At 33.2% G+C, this 24,080-nt stretch overlaps 4 protein-coding genes and 1 long non-coding RNA gene across 11 annotated transcripts; 2 read left to right on the forward strand and 3 right to left on the reverse strand.

Moving 5' to 3' along the window:
• Positions 1 to 52: 52 nt before the first annotated feature.
• LOC107359051 (uncharacterized) lies at positions 53 to 1,860 on the forward strand. Its single transcript, XM_015925498.3, has 2 exons — positions 53 to 714; positions 964 to 1,860. Exons 1-2 carry the CDS (start codon positions 378 to 380, stop codon positions 1,431 to 1,433), a joined length of 807 nt encoding a protein of 268 aa, XP_015780984.1. The 5' UTR covers positions 53 to 377; the 3' UTR covers positions 1,434 to 1,860.
• btz (CASC3 exon junction complex subunit) lies at positions 1,417 to 5,786 on the reverse strand. Of its 2 annotated transcripts, XR_001567992.3 has the most exons (5): positions 4,822 to 5,785; positions 2,544 to 4,760; positions 1,849 to 1,995; positions 1,655 to 1,768; positions 1,417 to 1,556 (listed from the first exon to the last, which is right to left on the reverse strand). XR_001567992.3 is itself a non-coding variant. In XM_015925492.3 (2 exons), the coding sequence occupies exons 1-2, from the start codon at positions 5,317 to 5,319 to the stop codon at positions 2,403 to 2,405; spliced, it is 2,856 nt and encodes a 951-aa protein (XP_015780978.2). In that variant the 5' UTR covers positions 5,320 to 5,786; the 3' UTR covers positions 2,003 to 2,402. The 2 variants fall into 2 exon arrangements, 1 of the variants encoding a protein (XP_015780978.2); XM_015925492.3 differs by lacking the exons at positions 1,417 to 1,556; positions 1,655 to 1,768; positions 1,849 to 1,995 and having other exon boundaries at positions 2,003 to 4,760; positions 4,822 to 5,786.
• A 1,273-nt stretch (positions 5,787 to 7,059) lies between these two features.
• Positions 7,060 to 11,142, forward strand: LOC149094713 (uncharacterized). The gene is made up of 4 exons (XR_016197962.1): positions 7,060 to 7,659; positions 7,830 to 7,962; positions 8,405 to 8,641; positions 10,401 to 11,142. It is a non-coding gene; the product is annotated as an uncharacterized LOC149094713 (long non-coding RNA).
• Positions 9,927 to 22,077, reverse strand: LOC149094714 (protein XRP2-like). The gene is given in 9 exon segments (XM_089266306.1): positions 9,927 to 10,692; positions 10,772 to 10,908; positions 10,911 to 10,974; positions 11,044 to 11,147; positions 11,447 to 11,619; positions 21,050 to 21,192; positions 21,194 to 21,260; positions 21,532 to 21,604; positions 22,009 to 22,077. Coding segments are annotated over 8 exon segments (1,077 nt in total). The 5' UTR covers positions 21,597 to 21,604; positions 22,009 to 22,077; the 3' UTR covers positions 9,927 to 10,368.
• LOC107359171 (uncharacterized) lies at positions 21,135 to 23,821 on the reverse strand. Of its 6 annotated transcripts, XR_016197961.1 has the most exons (4): positions 23,426 to 23,821; positions 22,009 to 23,217; positions 21,532 to 21,604; positions 21,135 to 21,260 (listed from the first exon to the last, which is right to left on the reverse strand). XR_016197961.1 is itself a non-coding variant. In XM_089266304.1 (3 exons), exons 1-3 carry the CDS (start codon positions 23,555 to 23,557, stop codon positions 21,255 to 21,257), a joined length of 1,347 nt encoding a protein of 448 aa, XP_089122430.1. In that variant the 5' UTR covers positions 23,558 to 23,821; the 3' UTR covers positions 21,135 to 21,254. The 6 variants fall into 6 exon arrangements, 4 of the variants coding, with proteins under 4 accessions (XP_089122430.1, XP_025018680.2, XP_025018679.2 ...); XR_016197960.1 differs by having other exon boundaries at positions 21,532 to 23,217; XM_089266304.1 differs by lacking the exon at positions 21,532 to 21,604.
• Positions 23,822 to 24,080: the final 259 nt, after the last annotated feature.

The following is a 24,080-nucleotide window of genomic DNA, read 5'->3' on the forward strand; positions in this document are numbered from 1 at the left end:
ATGGCTATTAATTTGGAAATCATATGTTAGATATTTCAATTGGATAGCGGATTCTTAAATCTCTAATATGTTCTAATGTTCACTAAAAGTAATATTTATTATACTATTCAGATTACTTCTTGTAATTCCAAGTTTTTGACCAATCAAAAAATTGATACGTTTCGTTAAATCTATTGTACTAAATCAATCAACTGATTAAAACTAAATCCAAAACCTGTCAGAGACACTTGAAGGGAATTTGATTTAATGAAGACATATTGTTATTGGTTCTTTAGTATACATTATCCTTTACTCAATATGATCATATTAGAGTTGCTTATGCATCGAAGTGTCCATTAGATATTGTCCGGTAAATTTGTATTTGCAGTTTCACCGAAATGGAAGGAATCAAACTAGGAAAAGATCCGTTATTCACATTGATTGAAATAACTCATGAATTGAAAACTCGTTTTTCAAAGATTTCATTTTTCATTAGAATCTTGGGTGTTTTTGCTGCAGTCTCTCTAATGACATCTTTGATATCAACAGTCTTCTATGAAAACAAACAGCATCTCCAATACATGGGACTGATAAGTTTATTTCACATTTTTAATTTATTATTAACCGAGTTTAATCAAAAATGGAAACATCGTTACATATTTTTGACAGTCATCATAATCCACTGCCTTTGGCTCGGATCAACTTGCCTTTTCCTCATTACATACATTTTTATCCGTAAGTAGTTACAAAGATTAGATTAGATGATGACTTTAAAATCGTGTCCGTTAAAATTGTAAAGAGACCAGAAATAGATGGTCAAACATTATTTACAATCTGCAACACTTCTCTAGGTCAATTGAGATTTGCAGACAGATAAATAAAACCGAAACGACTCTAACCATTAAGAATTTACCATCTTACTTGATTGTCTTTTGTCATTCAATACTCATGTCCTTTTTCATATCAATCTCTCCTTTTCTTTAGTTGAACCAAAAGAGAATTCATCTAAACGCGATTTCAACAAGGAGATTCATTTTCATGTTGTTCTCTTTCTTTACTTTGCGACATCCCTTGTATTATTTTATCATGTCAATGATTTTTGTGAATACTTAATCAGGAATCCATTGGTAGCCTCGAAAGAGGAGACAATAATACAAAAATCTTCAACATCCTCTATAAAATCAACTGGCTCATCTCCACCGTTACCACCACCGTTACCTTTGGTTCATCCACCGAGTTACAAGTCACTTGAAATACCAAATTTGGGGAAAAAGGAATTGCAAATTAAGCCGATAAATGAACTTCAGTTGCAGCTCAAACCGATTAAAAAGGTTCAAACAAATGTTCAACCAAAAGCTCAAGCAAAAGCTCAAACAAAGGTTCAACCAAAGGTCCAACCCACATTAAGTCCAACAAAAATGCCAATAAAACTCAATAAAGTAGCAAAAAAATGAACATTTGATTATCATTCGTACGTTTAACATATTACAATTTTAAGAGGGAATGAGTGTGTGTACATTAATATAAGACCAATAATGCAGAAAAGTTGACCACAAAGTTGACATCGACAAATTTGGCTTGAAAGAGACAAAAACAGCGAAATGGAAAAATAAATCAACGATTATTATAAATATTATGAACAAATAAGATGGTATTAAATGGACCAAATTTTTACCTCTTCTGGGTTTATAAAGGATAAAGAGTAGTCCATATAAGATGATATCATGTTTTTGGATCAAACTGGCGAATCTTTCCCAACAATGCCGCATTCAGATAATAGGTTTTGTATCTATAAAGAAAAGAAAAATATTTGTAAAGAGAATGTAAACACAAATAGTGATTGATAGAAATTGAAAATAAAATATTTACCGATCATTCCAATGAATTCTTGCAAGACATTCCAATAAGACTTTTTGATATTTGTGTCTACAGAATTGAATAACTTTTCAAACAAGGTTGGACCGATCAAATGTTCACTGCTGTTGTCTATGTTGTCATCATTCAAAGGTGGTGAGGCTGCAGTTAAAAAGCAGCAAATTGGTTAGCAAGATTATTTAAATATAATTTCGCGAATCTTTCGCTGCTATTAATTTAAACTTGAATAAAGATTAAACTATGCTGCAAAATCGACCGCATATTTTGGATTAAGGGAAAGGAAGATGATTGCTGGTGATTTAAATTGTAGATTGAGAAAAGAGGTTCTGAGATGCTAAATGTTGTGTCGTAATAAAATTATTTTGAAGATGTGATTAATAATGCGCTGTAGCAAAGACACTTCATTCAAATGAAACTCGATTGTGAATAACATTAATCATCCAAAAAGAACGACAAATTGTTTTCTCTAAAGAGTATTTCAATTTTGTTTAACCGGCGCGATAAGATCATCTACATTATTATTTTGACTCATATTTCGATCATATTTATTAACAAGAGACTGTTTCAACGTTTTGATTCAAATCACTTTGATCATCATAACCAGTGGCATCAGAATTGCTAAGGTCTGGGGGTGGGACAATGGGAAGGGCATTTTTAGGTCTTCGCTGGGGTAACTGTCTAGGACTAACTTGTTGAGTCATTGTATCATAATAAGTAACACCACCACGGTATAATTCAGACGCAGAAGGTGGTGGAGGTGGGGCAATAGAAAACTGTGCCGCCGCAGGAGGAGGCGGTGGATATTGAGGGTAGCCAGGTGGATAAGTTGGCAGATAGGTAGCTGCTGGAGGACCAGAGATCACAGGAGGCAATGTACCAGCTCCAGCGGTTGCTGGGTTAGCAGCGGCAGCGGCAGCCACAGCCTGAGCCATGAAGCGTGGTTCAGGTGGCGGTGGAGGAGGGGCTGGTGGAGGTGGAATAAAACGAGGTGCTATTTGAGAAAGAAAGCGAGTAGCGTTTGTTGCTCCTTCGATATTGGTTGTAGGTATGTAACCAAATGAAGATTGTGGAGATCGATTATCAATGTAGTAACTCGCTGAAGGCTGTTGATTGGCACCAGAAGTTGCCTCATAATATTGAACATTCGTAGTCTGTCTAGAGTGGCCCATTGTTATGTGTTGTGAAGTAGCTGGGTACTGATTCAAATTTGAATTAGGTTGGTTATCAATTGATTGTTGTGGGGGTTGAGATTGAGGTTGTTTATGTGCATGTTGTTGTTGTTGATGTTTTGCCGGGTGAGGTTCTGACTGCTGAAGTTGGTGTTGGTGTTGTTGTTGAGTTTGATGCTGCCTCAACGATGAGTAGCGCTTTGGTTTTGATAAATTAGAATCGTCCGCCAATCGGCTTTTATCTATGCTTAATTTACTCATTCCAACACTAATTTCACCTTGATTATCGCCAAAATGGCCATCGAAGTGTCGATCATCAATATAACTTCTACCTCTGGGTTCTTCAGATCCGCGACGATCTCGGTCTTCTAACCCATGATGATTGCTTCTGTAGTCTCTGAGTTCTCTTTCTTTGCCAATATTATATCGTCCTCGTCTGTGCTGATCAATGGTTCCACTGCCACTAGGATCTTCTTCATAGTCATCGGCTAAGTGACTAGTTTTTGTGATCGGTCGACCAATCTCTCCACTGTTTCTGACATCTCTTTCACCTTGCCTTGGTCTTCCTCTATTGTTACGGTGTAAAGCCAAATCTTTTTTAACATTTGTTGGTTCTTGGTGATGATTTTTGGTTAAATGACGTCGGTTAAAATATCGTGAGTTCTCGAAAGTCTGTGTTTTAACAATTTCGATTTTGTTACTGTCCGGAAGATTGAATAGTCTTTTACTATTTTCAAAGTTTTCCACAACTTTCATTGGTTCCGATTTAAATTCTTCGGAACCTTCTCCCTCACGGATTATATCTCTAGCATTAGAATGCTTTGGTCTTGATTTACTCCAGGCATTGGGTTGATTTGCGTCACCTGTTGTCACTTGTTGAATTGGTCGTATCTTTTCTCTGGTCTTTTGTGGAAGCTCAGGAAAATCGTTTTCACTGAAATCTTTTTGATTCCTTTTTAAGTCTTTATCAGTTTTTAAAACACTATCCCTAAGGTCTTTCGATGGTCCTGGGCTTCTGTTATGGTCATATCTTCTACGATCTCTATCTCTTTCACGTTCACGATTTCGTTCACGACCAAGTCCAATATCTTTGCCTTCTTTTCCTCTTGATTGATCACGATCACGATCTCGATCTCGATCACGATCATTAGCTTTGAAGACTGATTTTGGTTCATTTCGCGAACGACCTCCGGACCCACTCCTTCTATTACTAGAAGGCCTTTTCTCCTCGCTTTCTTTCAAAGTAACTGGTCTTGGCTCTTTGTCTCTTTTAACATTGTCGTCGACTTTTGGTTTCACTTTACTTATAACATCTTTTGGGCTTGAGTAAGCCCCTTCATCTTTCCAGCTTCTAGTATATCGATTTGGACCTCGTCCATATCTACGGCGTCTTCTTGCTTTAGGGGGGCCATCTTCATTCCTAATGTCATAACCATAGGTAGAGACAATTTCATCTCTAGGTTTTGGTTTTTGTTCATCATCGTCGAACATATCATGGCCCCACTTGCCATCGTCAGACCAAAGCTTTTTCGGTTTTCGAACTTCAACTACTGGTTCAGTTTTTTTCTCTACAGCCTCAGGCTTCTCGGGCTCCTCTTCTTCATCCACTTCCTCGTCAGTTCCTAGACGATCATCGTGTTCATAAAAGGCCCCTCTCTTAGGAATATATTGAGGATTGCGTCTGTCTTCATCGTCATCTAATTCTTTATCCGTTTGTTTGGAGATTTCATTGCTTTCCTGCAAAATATAAAAGTCAAATTAGATAATTCAAAATTTTAAAAATAATTATGGTTCTTACCTGACCATCCCCTTCTTCTCGTTCACCTTCGATAGATCCATCGTCTTCCTCGTCTTCTTCTTCATCGTTTTCTACTTCACCATCATCATCTTCGTCATCATCTTCTCCATCTTCTAATAAGTTATCTGTATTTTCATCACTTTCCTCAATGGTTACAGCAATTTTATCTACAGGTTCGGTTGAAACTTTGGATGTTTCAACACTGTGTAATTCATCTTTATCATTATCTTCACTTTCAATTTTGACGCTATCTATATCTTCACATTCTCCTTTTGGTTTTTCTTTTTCAGCTCTTGAATCTTTGTCTTTAGATACTTTTTCCTTGTGTTGATGTGAACCATGCTTCGGGCTTTCGTGGTTTTTCTTACCACCTTCATCATGTTCACCTAGAGCTTCAACATACTCTTCGTCTGACAGATCTTCATCATCAACCAAACTTTCACCGCCCGCTAATTCATCCTCGGTGAATTCTTTTTCCATTACTTTAGTATCACTCATAACAAATATTTGTTAATTGGAACCACAAAATTAATAAACAATAGTGAAAGTAATTCAATTATACTTTGTCAAACACATTTATTTGAGTGTATCAAGTAATACAAGCAAGCCATACAGATGACTGAACAGTTTTACAGACTAATAGTCTGTCCTGCCCCCTGGTGTAGTGTTGGCCGATCGAGCAATTTAAGCTTGATCGATTTTTCCGATCTGAAAAATTCAGTAGATCGATCTATCGATTAAAATCGATAAAGTCGATTTCTCGATTTAGGATTGTTATTGAACATTGCAGGTAAAAGATTTTCAAATCTGGCGCCAATTTTCTGAAGCGTCTCAAACCCACTTTGAGTCCTTAAATCTATCATTGACTAACACATTGTTAGTTAAATTTAGCCTTAAATGATCCAAACTGGCGATCCTGAGTGAGTGATTTGTCAAATTAATAAAAAAAACAAATTTGGAACAAGTTTTTGTATGACGACACCACAGAGTGTGTCTTTTGAGCCAGTGTAACATGGCTGAATGGCTCAGAATCCATTCCTCTAGTGGCCACGTTATGCTAGGCCCGCGCAATTCGATGTATTAAGCGTTATAAATCAGGGTTATATTTATCTTGTATTTTTGTGTATAAAAATTCAGTACGCTCATTGAGGGTCAAGCCCTGCGATCGGTAAGGGTTAAACCCTGCTCTCATTTAGAGGTTTCCTCTACACTCAGTAAGGGTCTAGCCCTGCAATTTTTGTAAAGATAATTTTTATTGAAAAAAGAGTGAATTATGAATTGTTTTATATTTTACCTGGTTGCGGACGTGTATAGTTGAAAAATTCTGCGATAATTCTCCAAATTAATAGTTCAGAATCAATTAAAATAATTCCAAGAAAATCATATTTGCTTTTGCACCGAGAAAATATCCTGAACTAAATCGATCTCTTCATTTTCTTGATCGATCTGAAATAGAGTAGCCGATTCTCGATTTAAATCGATTTTCGATTGATCAAAACCCAACACTACCCTGGTGTCAAAGAGTAAGAAGAGAGTTAACTTCAATGGAAAAAAGGCATCACAAAAAAGTTGAAAAAGTCACCCCTAGATGACGCTGAAGGAAGAAATCAAGTGTTTTTCAATGTAAAATGCACATTTTAGTTCAGGCACATCACCACTGCATGGCTCTGTTCGCTGTATTTTACATTGAAAACACTTGATTTCTTCCTTCAGCGCCATCTAGGGGTGACTTTTTCAACAATTTATTGAAAAAAGTGGTTTTTCATTAAGTGGTCTCTCTTGTTATACTCTTTGCCTGGTGTAGTCACATTGGCGTCTTAGGCCCTAATTTTATAAAAATTTCAGATTAATGTTATAACTTATACATAGAATTATTTGGTTATATATGATTCCATTATTTTGGTTGAAAGTTAATATTACAGCTCGCAATCAGGCAATTATTTCGATCAATCAGCGAGTCTAAGAGGGCAATTAAGGCAATTAAGGCAATTACTGGCCACAAACATAAGTTTTTTTCATCTAATGTTCATTGTGTGAAAATTCGTAAAATTTTTTTTAATTTTGTTTTTTTTCAAAAAACTTGAGCATAATGCATAGAGAAATGCCTAGACGCGCCATGAAAATGCCAATAACTTTTGTTAATCAAAAAACGGGCACCTACTATTTTTCACTTTTTATGTACCTCTGATGGGCTATCCAAAAATATATATTTCATTAAAAAACTCGAGCGACAGTTCGTGCCGATCCCTTGTTAGACCAATATTTAATCTAATCTCAACACTTTTTTTAATTTTCAAAACAGAATTTTGTCTTCATTTTCCATTGCTTTCAATGGGTTTTCCTATTTTCATTTTAGGGTTCTTATCATTTTCATTTTTAATTTTGACTTTTTTTATCAGGTCTAATCAGTCTCTTTATCACTGTCTTAGATCAAACTGTGCATATTTAGTTAACTGTGCTGGTTAACTATGAAGTTAACCAATTTTAAAAACAGTGCAGATTATACAATATAACCATTTGGGTATATACTGGTTACCTTCAAAAAAATGGTTTAACTATTTTTTATTACTACTTTTTATTCAACAGTTTCTAGACAGTTTTGTTGTAGGTGTCGATGGTTGATGAACCCTTTCAAATGATAATGTTTATTATTAACATCATCATTATTATTATCTTTATTGCATTACCACAGTTCTGTTAATGGTTCATGATACATTAAACCTGTTAATTTGAATCTTGAGTTGAGTCTAATCGTAAACATTAGACATTTTCTCACCGTTAAAATAATTGAAATCAATTTGGACAATAAACAAAGCATGATGTCCATCAATAGTCAAGGTAAGTCTTAGGCCCAAATAAACAACAAGGCCAACCAAACTCGACAATATGTGAATTATTATTCAATTAATATAATCAGATTACCCAGTCAATCAATAATAATCAAGCCAAAAGCAGGTAAACCCAAAACGGAACCAATTCAAATAAAAGCCAACTTGTTTACTTTGCAGTTCACCAGGAAAATAGGATCACCAGTGATTACTCAAAGGCTACAATAGATACACAATAAAACCGGTCATTATAATCATTACCATTACCATTATCATCATCATCAACATCATTTCCACTTTATTGTTCAATCAGGTAAGAAAAACTAAGATAAAATTGATTCATCCCAAATTTAATTGAGATCAAAAAGCAATAGTTTAAAAAAGTGAGCTTTACAGTTTAATCATTTGCTCGCTCCTATTGATTTTACGGTAAGGCTTTACTTTTACGGACAAAGGCGTGAACACTAAAACATATGATTTTTTGGTTAGGTAAGTTAGATCAAGGGGCTGTATCATAAAGAGCGCTTTTAAAAGACGTATACCATTGGATGATTTTTAAAGTTCACGCCTTTGTCCGTAAAAGTAAAGCCTTACCGATTTTACTTGCTTTCTTACTTTGATCCCTTTCAAGTTGACTCAATTTTTTTACATTACATGATCATAATGATCATATTAAGATTATTACGATTATGATGTTGATGATGATGATGATGATGATATTAAGAGATACTTGGTTCCATTCAATTGTTGTTCAGGTCAATTCTCACGTCTACCAGCCAATTAAGCAGCACTTCTACTTTACAATTAACATCCCGCAAGATACAGTAATGTACAAGTTCATGTTCAACTTAAAACCTGATCATGAAATGACAATGGTTAAATCCATCAATTAACTAGCTGATTAACACAGTAGTTGGCAAACCTTTCCAATACATTATCAACTGTAAACATGACAACCTTTCACTGAAATCATCAGCTAATAAGCAAATCAGGTAAATTCATCGTGATTCACCAACAGTTCAAACATTGCTTATTACTTGTAAATTGTAGACTATCAATTGGATTAGTAGATGTTATAGCACTTTATTGAAAGTATGTGTGATTACCGTGTTTCCGCACATTCTAGCACCGGGCTTAATAGTGAAAATTTTCACTTCTTAAGTCATGTTGACACTCATAATTTAGCTCTGTGTCTTAAAAATGATTAAAAAAAGCAAGAATCGATAACAAAAAGATATGTATCCAATGTAATAAAAACCAGTTTTAAGTTCATTTTTAAGCCACAGTGCTAAATTATGAGTGTCAACAGAGCTTAAAAGTGAACTCACTCATTAACAAGCTCGGTGCTAGAATGTGCGGAAACACGGTAATAAACGAGGCAAAAAGCCGAGTGTCTTAATCACACATAGTTGAGATAAAGTGGTATAACTTGTTTACATACAAGTTATGATTGTATGCGACTCATATACTGCACTCTTTTCTATGGCACAGTGCAGTATAAGTTGTATAATTTATTAAACAGCTGTTGATTCATGTTCATTATTATCAAACCCTGTATAATCATTTGTTAACCCTTGACATTGACAGGTTCTGCAATTGTTAACGTTAAATTTCAAGTTAACATTGACTGTTAAAGTGACCATTTGATATAAATTGAGTCAACTTTGTCTGTTTATTTAATTCAATGAACCATCTACATTTCAATTTGAATGCAACTGTTTGTTGTTCACTTTGGTTTTTAGCTTTGAAGCCAACGTTCACTAACCATTTGGTTAATTTAATTTTCAATTCATTACCTATTCGTCTGACTCTGGTTAATCTCATCTTATTTTAATTAATTAGTCCAATTTGTTTTGACATTAGATCGCCATTGACATTAATTTGATTAACATGTGAATCAATTGTTAAACAGACGAAGAATCATTTGTCAGTTGTTTCTTTCATTCCGAAGTGTCTCTTTCAGGGTTGAGTGCTAGGTTCAGTTTTAACCTTTAGTTTATTGTTCACCCTTTTGTTGCTATAGATAGAAGTGTTCAATTGATATTGTTTGATATAAATTGATCAGACTTGGGTTAACCATTAATAATTGTGATATGCGGAAATCTTTGCTTGGTTCAATTTCATGATTTTCACTGATCAACAGTTGACAGTGAAAATGTTGCAAAAATTAGATTTTCTTTATACACAATAGCGGTTTCGTTAGATACATCTTGATGTAATTTGTTCATCATCTCAATCAAATGTCAGTTTTGGTTATCAAATAATGGTTAATCATCATTTAAAGTCAAAAATGAAGCTCTTTATACGGTGAAAAGTCTAATGGTACAAAGATAATGGTAATGCAAAGAGGTTTGAATAATTGATTCTCAACTTATACAGTTAGTCATAAGATAGGCTTGAAAAGTCTCAAGTTTAAAAATCGCGTTTCTTTCACGCTCAAAAACTGTTTTAGACAATTTAAAAATGGCTTTTATAACTGTTCAGCATAAAAACATTGTTAATTCTGAGTGAATTTGATAAGTTGGGTCAGAATTGAGAACTGGTTTTAGGCTTATTTTCAATTTTTATGTATGAATGTTGATTACTTTAGATGAAAATGATGATGAGTATTATTATTGGTACAAAAGGATTGTTTTAGTCAACAAAGCTTTTTATACTAATTGCTGCTGCTCTAATTTAACCTTACAATTTACAAAAGAACAATTTTCCATCAAAGATTTCATTCTATTGACTCGGTTATTTCTTTGTTAGCTATTGTTGGTGAGCTAAATTTTTCCTGTGGAAGGTCAATCGAGTTGAAGATAAGCTTAATCTGTTCCATTGCAATCTCTGGATTAGATGGAACGTAAACAAGTCCAGTTGATCCAGTTTCCAGAGCAATTGTTTTAGCTGCTTGATGGCTTTTCTTAATACAATCGGGACCAAGATGTTGTATTGCGATAACTGGACCACGGCCAACAATGGAATTATATGAATCGGTTTTAAATATTTGCATGGCCTCAACCTCCTTCATCATAAACTCTTTCGTTGCAACCAAGGAACACTGAAATTGAGTAAGTAAATCAAAATACTTATATTAAACTAAGCGATAACTTGCCATTAACAACGACAATTAAACTCACAGATTTTTCAGCCATTTCCCGAATATAGGCTTTGGCTCTTTTCTCGCGATTGCCATCAGGGAAAAATATCACCAAACCAGTTTCAATCGATTGATCAGTTCGAACTCCCAAAGTTCGTGGAACCACACTCAAACTGTATCCAACGAGATTTCAGGTTCCTTAATATTAAGTAAACATTCAAAAACTTCTTCAGGCTGAATATCCTGTCAAAGAAAGGAGAAAAATGATGAATTACAATATAATCAGACGAGACCAAAATATTGTATACTTACTGGATCAAGAAGAGACCAATTTTGGGTTCCTTCAGCTCCACCAAAATCATAAACTTGACTCCATGAATTGTTGAAAACTGTTAAACCCGCTAATTTAAATTGATCTGCAAAAGTATTATTGAAATGTCCAAAAAATTAATTAATACACAAAAATTAAGCCATCAATAAAAGCTCAGATTTAAGTTGATCTCAAAGAATAACTCTTTGGTTGATCTTGTATTATTTTGATCGCCATCTATTGTTAGCGCATTAAATGATGGATGAAAGTCTTTCATTGAAGTGACTAGAATTCAAAGTTTAGACTTGAAAGGTTATTCAATGAAGACAACTGACTCATTAAAGGCTTTACTAATGAAAATGATGGAAATGATCAAAATTAGCTTTTAAATTAATAATAAATTACCTGAAAGTTGTGAATAAAAGAATGAATAACAGGCAACTTGAATGTTTTCACAGGCTTCAATGGTTGGCTTAGTAAGACAATGTAAGAATAGGTAGAGAGATTTACAATCACGAGCACGAAATTGTTGACTGGCACAAATTATTCGACAATTTGAACAATTTCGAAGGAATATGCTGAAAATAGAAAAAAAACGACGTTATAAATTTTCATTAGATTGCAAATTAAACTGGTATCATCTGATGAAATTTTCAAACTCAATCTAATCTAGTTTACTGGGTTTACTTAAGGTGATAGTAAATACACTTGATAATAGGTAGTGAGGAAAATAATAAAAAGTGAAACAAGTAATAAGAGAAGAGAAGAAGAAAAAATAAGAATTAAACTAATAATAAGAGTAACAACTATAAGATTATGAACATTTAACCAGAATTTTCAGCTTTCTTTGAGGTTTTTAGATTACTTTACGCCTCTTGATATGTTCACGATTGTTAATAACCTTTTTCCCTCCTGTTTTGAATAGATTAAACCACTGCCACGAGAAGTTATGAGAATTAAACACGAGGGCGGAGCCCGAGGGTTTTATCTCATAACTTCGAGTGATAGTGGTTTAAAATATTTACACTACGAAAGTAAAAGATAGCCAACACAAAGTTAAAGATAAAAAATCACTAAAATTGGAAAAAGATTGAAACTAAATTGAAGATTTTTTTACCAGTCAATTTGCTCTTTTTGTATTAAATTGAATTACTAATTAATTAGTTGTTAAATATGAATTTCCATATGATTCGGTGAAGTGAACAATGATCATGATTCAACTAGACTAAGCTGTGACCAAAAGCTTGTTCAGAGTAATTCAATTAATTCAATTTTTAAAATAGATTTTCCTATTATCTTTGTTTTACCAATAATTTTATCTATGAATTGATAAGAAACTGTGCCGGTAACCAGTGCAGGTAACCAGTGCAGTGTATAAGAAATAACCATTAAGGTAACCTAGTGGTTACCCTGCACTGACAAGTGCACTTGTGAGTGGTGTAAATCTCTTTACTTCTAATTGATCATTCTAGGTGAAAGTAGAGTTGATAATCAAAAGTAAAGATAATTTTAATACAATAAGTCAGATGAAGTTGACCAGATACTGGTTGAAACACCTAAAACGTGATGAGTGACTTAGGTTGGGTTTGGGTTTGTTTAAAAAAGGGTAACATAAAAACAATTAAAGAGTAACATTAAAACATCTATGTAGATTAAGAGTAGGAACCATCCAAACGAGCGTGCATGGAGTTTATTCACTGTTGAAAGAAAATTCAGATTCCGTATCGTCTGTGATCAATGAGCATTCCATAATACTTGTTATTGAATCGTGTGTTTCAGTCGATTGAGTTGGACTTATTTCTTCATCACTTATTGGTTTTTGACTTTTAATATAATTATTAGGATAATCTATATCAAATAAAAGTCCAGGATTGAGATCGCGAGCTCTTTTCAAATAATTAGAGACTGTATTCTTTGAGACTGTAACTCCAAACATGTAGTAAATAAACTTTTGTATGTCCATAAGGGTTCTAGGCGAAGAGTTGTAGTAACAAAATACCTTCGAAAACTGGTCTTTGGTCAACTTGGGTTTGGATCCTTTAGTTTTAATAACTAACGAAAGGCCAGAATGTTCATAGTTTTTGATTATTCGATTGATTGTTGACCTTTTCAAGCCATACTTGGAACAAAGCTCATCCATTGTATGCCCATTATTATGAGACTCAATGATTGAGTAATGGTCCGGCTTTGATGAACTCGTTCGTAATTTACCTTTTGTCATGACGTTAGATAATGATGATACTGATTAAACACAAAAAATAATCAAAAAGCACAATTGGTGGGTTAACAAAAATCTAGAAATTTTGGAGTAAAAGATGAAACTAAATAAAACAAAAGGTAAAAATATGACTGATAGATGACAACCTTAAAGGCGCGCTGTTCTCAAAGAGTAAGACAACTCTCTGGTTATTCCATTGTCTTAACAACTGTTGAATAAGGTTACCAGTTACCAGTACCATCTCAACAGTTGGATTAACCAATCAAAATGGTAACCAAAAGGTTTTCTGGTTCAACCGTTTGCAAAGATTATTTGAAAAATCAAATCAATTAAGCAAACTTTACAACTCTTCAAATGAACTATGACCAAATTATCCAAACGGTTTTATAATGTCAAATGGTTACTAATGGTTTACATTAAAAATTGCTTTTACAATAAGAAACTGCTTACTCTAAATTTCTTTGCGATTCCACTAAATCCACTGATCCACTGTTTTTTTTCAATCACCAAGATTTTATTAATTTAACATTTTGGTAAACTCAATTTTCTTGAAGCTTGGCTATGTTAATTTGTAAGCTTTCCTAACAAACTAATACAAATCCTGATAGTTATTTTGATTAATTAAAAATGTTTTGCTCATTGAGTAGCCCTTGCTGTGTAAATAAGCTATTTCACAGGACATTATCTGGTACTTTACTGTAATTGTTTGGTTAATGAACTTGATATTTTAGTCAAATATTTTATGGCTACCTCGAACCTTTGATGGTATTTTCACCAAATATTCAACTCGACTCAATTCAATGTGAAATGAAATTTGATTTTCAAATGAAAACAGTGTCTAAAATGTTGCTAAATGATTATTAGTATTGTGTTGTTGAAATTTGCTATTCAAATTGAGGTAAGCAAATAATAGTAATGTACAAAATATTCATAAGCTTTTACCAAATGCAAACAATCTCTTCACAATACAAACTGAGAAATTTTCTTGTAAAAATGGGCTAAAATTTAAAGACTGACATCAAACTAAGCTTCCAAAAATAGTCAAATGAATCAAAATTGAAGATTCCTATGTAAATGGAAAAGGTTGAAGGGTAAAAAAGCACAGAAAGCACAGAAACATGTTCGGTGGAAACATTTATAACTGCACCAAATCCCATTGCTCTCACTGTACCTAATAATACCAATGTTTATTTAAATGTAGGCAAAATGTATGATCCAAACCGTTCAACAACAAAGGGTAAAGCTTATGATAATCTGGACTGAATTTATTTCTCATTATTTCATTACTCCTGTGGGATGAAAAGGTCTTATTAAGAGGAACCAGTTAACGAAACAATCAAACAACAGGTCGTCATTGGCTTACTTTAATCAACAATCTTTAATCATCATCTTTACCAGAATTAACAGAGTTAACTCAACCTTTCTCAAGCTTTTTATAGCTAAAATGAATGCTTTAACCGAAAGGGAACATTGGATCGATATTTATTCAACTTGTCTCATCAAAACAACCATCAACATGCTTTATTTTTGCTTGCAAGATAACAAATCAATAACAAACCTTTCTTTTCATTCAATGCTTTTCATCAGTTAAAATGAATCTTTATTAGGATCAAATCTTAATCATCAAATTAATAACCTTTGCAGTGATCAATATTAATTTTGTGTGTTCCAGTTTAACGCAGCAAACATAAGATTCAAAAATAATACACAAAATGAATACAAAAAGTATTGAATTGAACAACAAATGTCATTATTCATCATTTTGTCATCAATAAAAGCTAAAAATTGATATTTTTAGACCTTGTCTAATGAACCATTAGATAATATAATCAATGCTTTTGATTCCGTTCAACAGTTTTTCTAGAAATGTCAGTTAAATGATTAAGCTTGCCATAATAAACATTAACCCTTGAGTCAACCAAATTGTTTCATTTGCAGTCAAGAAACGTTGAAAGTCTGCTTCATCATTAAATTAACTAATTACAGGATTGCCTTAAGTTTTTCACTTTTGGAGTGGTGACATCTAGGTGAACTACAAGGGAAGACAATTAAATTTTGTAGTTTAAACAATTAGTCCGGTCCAGTGATTCCCCTTTAGCCTTTTTACCCTTTTCCCTTCAGGGTAAGTCATTAAAGTGGACTAATTGTCTAAACCGTAAAATTTAATTAAATAGATGTCAGCACACCAAAAGTCAAAAACTAAAGACACTACCAAAGGGCAATAGCAAGTTTATTAATCAGTAATGGGGCGCTGACAAAGTGAGTCAAGATGGCTGAGTGGCTCATATGTCCACCCTCGGTAGCCATACGATGCTTGGCCAGAATTACATTTTAAAATTACAAATAAGATTAAACTACATAAAAATAAAGGGATGATCGCCCTAGGTTTGACCAAAGCCAAGGCAAGCATTCTGAGACAAACTATCCTCATCATTTAAAGCTAGTGCGACCAAATTCAGAATATTTTGTCAATAAGTCAACGATATTTATCCTCATTTTATCCATCTTATCTTGTTACATCTTGTATCACCACAAGGGTGAACATTTGGATATCTTCAAGACGCGTGGAGAGTTGTATTTCATGTACCTTATTTTTACAAATTAATGAAAAAACGTTGATAAAAGGACGTTTTTGGAGCTATCTAAGGAAATGTTTCGAAGTCCAGAACACATCAAATGCTCTATCCTGGTTGATTAAGCATATCACTTTTGTGCGCTTAGTTGCAAGTTTTCGGTCTGAACCCCATTGTTTCCTATGAAAGTCTTCCCTGACTTTGAACGCTGATATCTCAACAACCATTTGGAAAATGTTCCACATGAGAGCATTAGAAATAACATTTTTAGGAGTTTGGCCTTTAATCTTTAATATTGCTCTTTAATTTGAACCTAATTCCTAACTAAAGAAATAACTGTTAGAGGTTTAAACCTTTCTGGTTCACCTAATAGCATTTCAAACATTAAGTCATGAATTATCAATAATTTGGGTTCTAACCAAAATGTTAGCTTACCGTTACAGCTTTTATTTAATACAATTTGTTGCAATAAGGCAAAATTAGCAAAGGTTGACATTAGCAATAATATCACTTGAAGTAGCTCAACTAAAGCTAGAGTTTAAATACAATAAGTGTAAAAAGACGAAGCTGAAAAGCCCAAACCAATGGCTTTGAGCAACAACAAGAAGACGAGAAATGCTGAAAAAATCAATCTCCAAATCATTAAGTAAATTGCATCTCATTAAGCATTTCATCGTCTATTATCCAATTACAATTTCTGATTGTTCAACAGGAATCTTTGCTTTTACAAAACTCGATATTTGAATTATTCTTGAAGGATTTGCAGAACCCGAAAAAAAGCATAATGCAAGTTGAGGCTTGAAAGCTGTTGAACAATTTTCTCAACTATTAACTATTAATACATTTAAATTACTGTTAACAGGAGAAAAGCATTTTCATTTACAATTACATATTCCATTGTTCTCAATATACCTTTCAGAATCTCAGGGGAAATTATATTCATTATCATCTCATTCGTGTTCATTGTTATTTACCATTACTAATCAGAAAATACTTCTTCATGTAAACCCAAAAAAAGAGAAGAGTTTAGTTTTTAATTTCATCTTCTTTCATGAAGAATCAAACTCGTTGAGAGGAAAAAGACTTTTTCAATTTAAAATTCATTCTTTCAGGGTAAACACGAGTGAAAGGTTAACAAATTAAAAGACTTGCGAGGCAGACATGAAATGAACTCAAAAGATCAATCTGTAGCGTTTCATGAATAGAAACATTTGGACGACAATTTTCATGATTCAACATTTTATTGGGGAAAAAATGTTTTTTTTTCTTTGAAAACATTTTCTTTGAAAGACATTTCCTAGCATTTTGATGGACACAATTAATGAAACGTGAAATTTAATTAAGTTGAAACGGAATAGTGTTTTTTCAAGCAAAATTGCAACTGAACAGGAAAAAGATTGAACAAATAAACTCTTCAATTCATTTACAATATTTACAATGTACAACTCTTTCACCATTATCATTATTCATATAAAGTTTATTTTTAGGTTTACTTTAAGGTTTCATGTTTAGTCAACATTGAATCCAATTTTATGGGAATCACTCCCAACTTGCAGGGATTCAGTGCATTTCGTTCATTCCTTTCATTCCCAGTGCTTTTAATTTTCAACTAATTTTCACATTTTTGTGGCCAATTGTTTCGGTTTGGAAAAAAGAAATTTTTCAAATTCTCATGCAAAATGCTTCGACTTATGTATGGATTTTATCACATTATCATGTTTGACAGATGAAAATATCGAAGCTTCATTGAGTTGATGGAAACTAATCTAATGAATGTTAATGTCGTTGTCATATGGAAAGGTAAAGAAGGTGAAAAAGGTGGGAAAATGATGAATAATTTAAAGAATGAAACTTGAAACTGAATTGACATTGAGATTGGGAATGCTAAATTGGGATTGACCTGGAGGCGAATGGTAATGGTTCAAGTAGAAGTAAACATTTTATCTCATGTTAATGAAGTTTATCAGGAAAATGATTTATGTCAACAGATCGACATTTCTCTGATCATTCCTTGTTGTCCCTTTCATTGCAATATCAAATAAATGAAACTTGAAACTTTATCTTGTAATCAATGATGGTTAGTGAGACAATAAAAGCGTTAAACACTGTAAATCGACTTAACATGAATCTATTTTGCAGAAAAATAAGAATGGAAAAGTCGAAAGTTGTTTTTTTATCTCATCAAAAGTAAATCTAACTGCATTTCCCTTTCATGTTAATCTGTTCATGGATTTGAAATATTGTTTTCATCTTCGAGTTCAGATAATTTAATTTTACTTCATTTTCACTCGGCTAATAACTGAGCTAATAATAGATGAACACTTCTTTAGTCAAAATATAACAGATGAAAATGAACTTGAAATGACATTACTTGTCAGTCAGACTTGATTCAAAACGCGAAATTAATTTAGATTTTCAGAATTTCTAATTTATTCTCAAGCTAAGGAGGACCTGCAAAATCGCCTGTTCTCGATTTTTTTTGAAATGGTACTTTTCAGACATAAAATTCCATGCCAATTCCATAAATCAAATCTATTTTTTTATATCATGCATAGTTTTTGAGATATCGGCCAAAATATCTAAATATCACATAGTATTAGTGACCTTTTAAACATAATGAAGATGCCGTCTAAGCCAGCTAAATATTGACATAATCAATGTAATTGAGCATGTTGAATAATATGGTGATGGTTTGGTTCCTCGAAAAATAGCCAAACAGGGTTAAAATTGTAAAAAACTGAATTTGAACAGGGATTAATGAGCGTCTTTTTGAAAATATTTAAAAAGCCGTCTAAGCCAGCTAATTCTTGGCAAAAATAGTGTAATTGAGTATGTTTAATAATCTATTGGTGGTTGTAGCTTTGAAAAAATAGCCAAACAGATTGAAAATCGCAGAAAACTGGATTTCGTTAAATTTTACAAATGTCAATGCAACACCCTGTTTGGCTATTTTTTCAGGAACCAAACCATCACCATATTATTCAGCACGCTCGAATACATTGATTATGTCAAAATTTAGCTGGCTTAGACGGCATCTTCGTAATTTTTAAAAGGTCACTAATAAATCGATATTTTATCTGTTTTTTTGCAATTTTGACCCTGTTTGGCGATTTTTTCAGTGGCCAAACCTTCACTATATTATTCAGTACCCTTGATAACATAAACCACGAATAGAATCGACTGGCTTAGCGACCTCTTTTAACGAGCTAAAAAATGCAACCTTCGAATCATAATATGAACTTTCTTTTCGAATGCGTTGTCTTAGCAAAAAAAGAAACAGATATTCGGAATCAGCATAAAAAATTACATTGAAAAAAGTTCATTTCATCAAAATATCCTAAGAGGAGATTTTCCCTATCCATTTGCAGGTCCTCCTTAGATGCGGTTTTAAACCAATTATGGAAGCTAAAATTATTCAAATTTTTTTAATCGAAAGATTAATCAAGACAAAATCAAGTCTTGAGCCTCTTCCATATTTATTGCCCATTGAATCTTTTCTGTCAGGTAATCAATGTTTAATGAAACTTCGTTTTTCGTTCTGATCAATTTTCTAGACTAAACCGTCAAATATTTTCAACTCAAAAATTGTTATACTTGAAAACGCGAAACAAAGATTTAAATTGGATAAAAACATGTATTTAAGTCAGTCCATTTTTAAGCAAAATCACACAATTTTGGATTCTAACTCGACTTACTCAGCCTGACCGATTCGAACAAACCAAAAAATTCTTCGAATAGTTGATGGCTAAATTTTTCGTGCTTATGCAGCAAAAGCGAAAGATGTGTAAACGAAAAGGCTGTCAAGAAATACATGATGAAAACGGGCATAAACGCAAAAGTGACACCTGATCAAGCTAAACGTCATAAAATTCGGTTACGTTGACTAAGATACGATTAGAGAAAAAGTTTGATATTTGATGACGAAAGTGATTTCGATTTAGAAGGTCACAGTTTCAAATTCTGAGCAAGAGATTTGCATTTCAAAAATAATGACTCAGTTCCTGAGAAACCTTTCATTTCCATTTTCATTCCGGACTTGCTATTGATTAATATCATTTGCTTAAACAATTGGATAACATTGAGTTTATTTTTGGTCATTTCTCTGATTTTTTGGGTAAACTTTGGTTTCCATTGAACCGAAAAGAAGAGTAAAAAAGGTTGAAATTTTCTTTACCCTTTTCCATGTTCTGTTTATTCAGAGTTTCCTTGTTAGTTAAATCTTTCTTTTCCTTGTTCATCTTCTTCTTCTGCCTGATTTTGCTACTAATTCAAGTAACATTTGAACAACATTTTCAGGCGGAATGTTTATCCAGGGAAGAAAAAGAAAAAGAAAAGTTCTTTTTTTCAAATGAAGAATTTTCTCATTTTCTTTATCGCCTTAATTATCTCATCTTTACAGGTTCATCTTGCTGTTTGCTCAGTTTCAACATTTGTTTATGCCTCGTCAAGTGATCACAATGTTACAAAATGGTTTATGCGAGTTTTCAGTTTACAAAGATTATCTCAGGATAACTTCGACAAATTGCAAGGTTCAATATTTGGTTAAACATTTATTTTCATGGTTTAACCAATTTTAGCAACACTGAATGTTGGAGCTTTAGTCGCTTTATCTGTTGAGATGATTGGAATGATTTAGAGTTTGACTTGAAGGTAATCAATTATTGAAATGAATCAAATCTGATTGAACCGTTTCTTGCAATAATAAACTCTAAAGGTCACTCAAATTCACCAGGACTTGAGTCACTAATCACCCATTGTGATTGAAACAGCTGTTGACTTGCGATTTCTTATGAAAGTGAAGATGAAAAATTCTGTTACTTTTCATTGTCAGAGGTTTTCTGTCTGGTTATTTTCTGGTTATAAAGCTACAAGTGAATGGTTATGAAAAGCTATTGACACTCAACATGGATTCATCTGGAATAAGGTTTCTAATCAACTGGTTAAGGTTGAATGAAATAACATTCAATGAGTCTTTTCAATTGAAATGTTACCACAGACTTGATCCGATATGGATCAGCTTCAACACATTCAACTACTCATCCATTCCAAAGCAAGTGGATAGATTACAGAGAAATGTTTATCAATATCAAACTTTTGCCATCTTATTAACCATCAACAATCAACTGGAAAATGATTGGACAAAATTGGATAACCTTTTACACTCTTTGTGAGTTTGTTCATTTCATCAAATTTCAAGTATTTATTTCATTGACTCACCTTCCCTTTGTGGGTCCAATAAAGATGGTACAGTCAACACAGTCATCAACTGTTGCTGAATCAAGGTAATCAAAAATGCATAGGATTGACTTTTGACAATTTTGGACAATAAACTGTTTCCCATTTACTGAGCCAGGTTTTTTTAATGACAGTTGAACTGTTTACATTTTCAATTGTATATTCACAAGGATCAATATTTTCCCGGTTATTCCTGGTTTATACAAAGGCAAGTAAAGATGACGATTCCGCAAAATTAGTAAATTGTTGAAAGCAATTGATTAAAAAGAGAGAAGAAGAAAAAGATTTTGAAAAAAAGGTCAATTTAATTTGCATGGGAAATCAACAGATTGTTATTGTATTTTAAGCTATGAAAAGGGTGAAACAATGAGCAAATGTTGTTAGGTAAAAACAAGAGGATTAAACTGTTGGGATAAGGAAGACAAACGGCCAATTTGGATAGACTAAAGGTAAAGTCTATTTACCATGAGTAATTGGCTGGTTCAGGTTGTGCTTGTTGTTGCTCATTTTTTGATGTTAAACAACCCATTGGTGTAACTTTAGATGGACAGTGTTGAGGTGAGGTTTAATGTTTCAGGGTAAAGTTGAACACAAAAATGTGAAAATGGTTAACAATGAGATCGAGTGCAGTGTCGATGCAAGTTGATTAATCATGTAAATGGTTGGATTGAGGTGAGAAACAAAAACCTTAAGATTTAGACATAAAATGGCGTAAAAGGTGACTAGAGGGTTATCACAGGGATTGGTTATTAGATGGTAACAAGGATTTGCATTTTTGGTTAGATCGGTTCAAAAGTTGAATTGATCATTTTTGATATGATAACTGAGTTGTTGATCGGCTTGAGGTTGATATTCACAAGTCATGCCAAAGAGTAAATTTCAGAAGATGATGATGGCAATGAAGGAGAGTGAAAAATGAACAAATTTTGGGTCAAACTTACTCTCATTTCAGCAAGTTTCTTGTCAATATCGCCAATCGCTTGTTCTAATTGTTTGGCCTCAAAAGAGCCCATTCCAAATGGATCAGAACCATTGGTTTTATTGGCTTCCGGATCAAAAGGTTCAAATCCAAATATATCTTTAGCTTCATTAGTTGTATTATCTTGATTATGACCAATACCAGTTCCATTGGTATGACCCAGGTTATTGACATGACCGTTAACTGGGTAACTGTTTACTGGACCGTTACTGTTTATCGTTGTCATTTTTGAATTTGTTGTTGTTGTCGGTGGTACTGATGTTGTTGCAGATAATGATGACACTGTTAGTGGTTGATTTGATGTTGTGCTAATTGATAATGGCGGGGATGATGATGAGGATAAAGAAGATACAGATGAATTCGATGAGTTGATTGAAGATGATGTTAAAGATGAGCCTATTAAGGGTTTTGTTGTTGTTGACGTCGTCGTACTATTCACTTTAATTTCTTCATAAGACCTTGGATCAAATGTTTGATCATCAAGGCTTAAATTTTCTAGCTTACGACCAACGGTTGGTTGATCATCAATATCTAACAAATTGATGGTTGCCTGTTGATGATGACTTCGATTTGCTATTCTTTGAACAGGCGGTGGTGGTTGAAGTGGCTGTAGTTTATTTATCTCAGAGCCATTTGTTAAAACGGATGAACAACCAGAACCAGATGATTTCATTGATGATCTCGACTTATTTTTATAATTAGCTAAACGATTTTTTTTTCTGTTTTCAGCTTCCAGTTCCTGAACTTTTTTATGAAGCACCATTATTTGTTTACGCATCTCTAAATCACGTCCAGATGTTTCAAGGAACCTACGATAGGCCAATTCAAAGGCTTGGCCAATAGTTAACGTTATCTCCTCTGATAATTTGTCGGATACAAAAACAAAACAACTGTGACGATCAGATTCGGCTTCTTTAGCAATGAAACTGAAAAACTTTGGATCCGATTTATCATCAGCACAGTAAGAGATTCGATGAAGAGGATATTGGAAGGATATTTTTTTACTCTTGGGATCCTGAATGGCAACTCCATCCACAGAAATGGTCAACTCAACCTTGGGTGTTTTAGTTCCTTCAGCTCGCCGTAGATGTTGACTAAATTTCATCTTACGGATTCCTTCTTTAACAACGTCAATGCCTTTTGGCTGATCTACTTCTGTTTTACCTAAAAACTAAGGGACAGAAAAAAAAACAAAAAAGATAAGTGAGTAAAATGTAAACAAATGCTGAGCAAAGATACGATAGGTCAGGTAGATTAATGAAAAGAGGTCAATTGTCTCAAGTAAACCAAAGATTACATTTTTAAGATTGCTAATAATCTGAAAATATTTTACAATCAAGACAAATCAAGCAAAGAAATAAGTAACAATAGATTCTTACTTTGACAAGATAGGCAACATGACCGCGTTGCAATGCGTCGGGTGGATGAATCCAGTTTGGTTTACCGTGATTTTTGGACCATTTATTACCATTGGAAGAAGTCCATTTTAAAAGAGATCCTTGCTTCATCATGATCAACTTAAGAAGATAACTTTATAAAAACTAATTTTTAAATATCAACCAGAAACCAGAGTTTAAATAAAAGAAAAATAGCGAAAAAAAGTAATGGAAAAAGCAAACGAAGATAAAATTTTTTTCAAAGAAACGAAAACAAAAACGAAAATTACTAGACAAAATTGACGATATGGGTTGAAACTGGATAATGGAATGAGTTAAGTTGATGAATGAATGAATGAATGAGTTGATATCCACAATGAGTTGAAACTGGATTTACCAAAAATAAAAATAAAACAAAAAAAGCAATGAGCAACCAGCTAACGCCATCCAGCGTTGATTTCATTCACCCTTACTTCTCATTGAGTTTAAACGTCTCTAGTTTAAACCACTTAACTATGAGTTTAAGATTATTTGTTTAAGGAGTGAATCAAACAGAATCGGCTTAAAAATTAAAGTCGATAGCCCAAGAGTGTTTCAAAATAAACTGATTTCAAACTTTGATAGGAAAGATAAAGGCTTTGTTAGTTTGTTAGTTCAA

The sequence above is a fragment of the Tetranychus urticae genome, chromosome 1 (assembly GCF_039701765.1).
Source record: "Tetranychus urticae isolate SD_2017Ah chromosome 1, NJAU_TeUrti_SD_1.0, whole genome shotgun sequence".
Lineage (NCBI taxonomy): Eukaryota > Metazoa > Arthropoda > Arachnida > Trombidiformes > Tetranychidae > Tetranychus > Tetranychus urticae.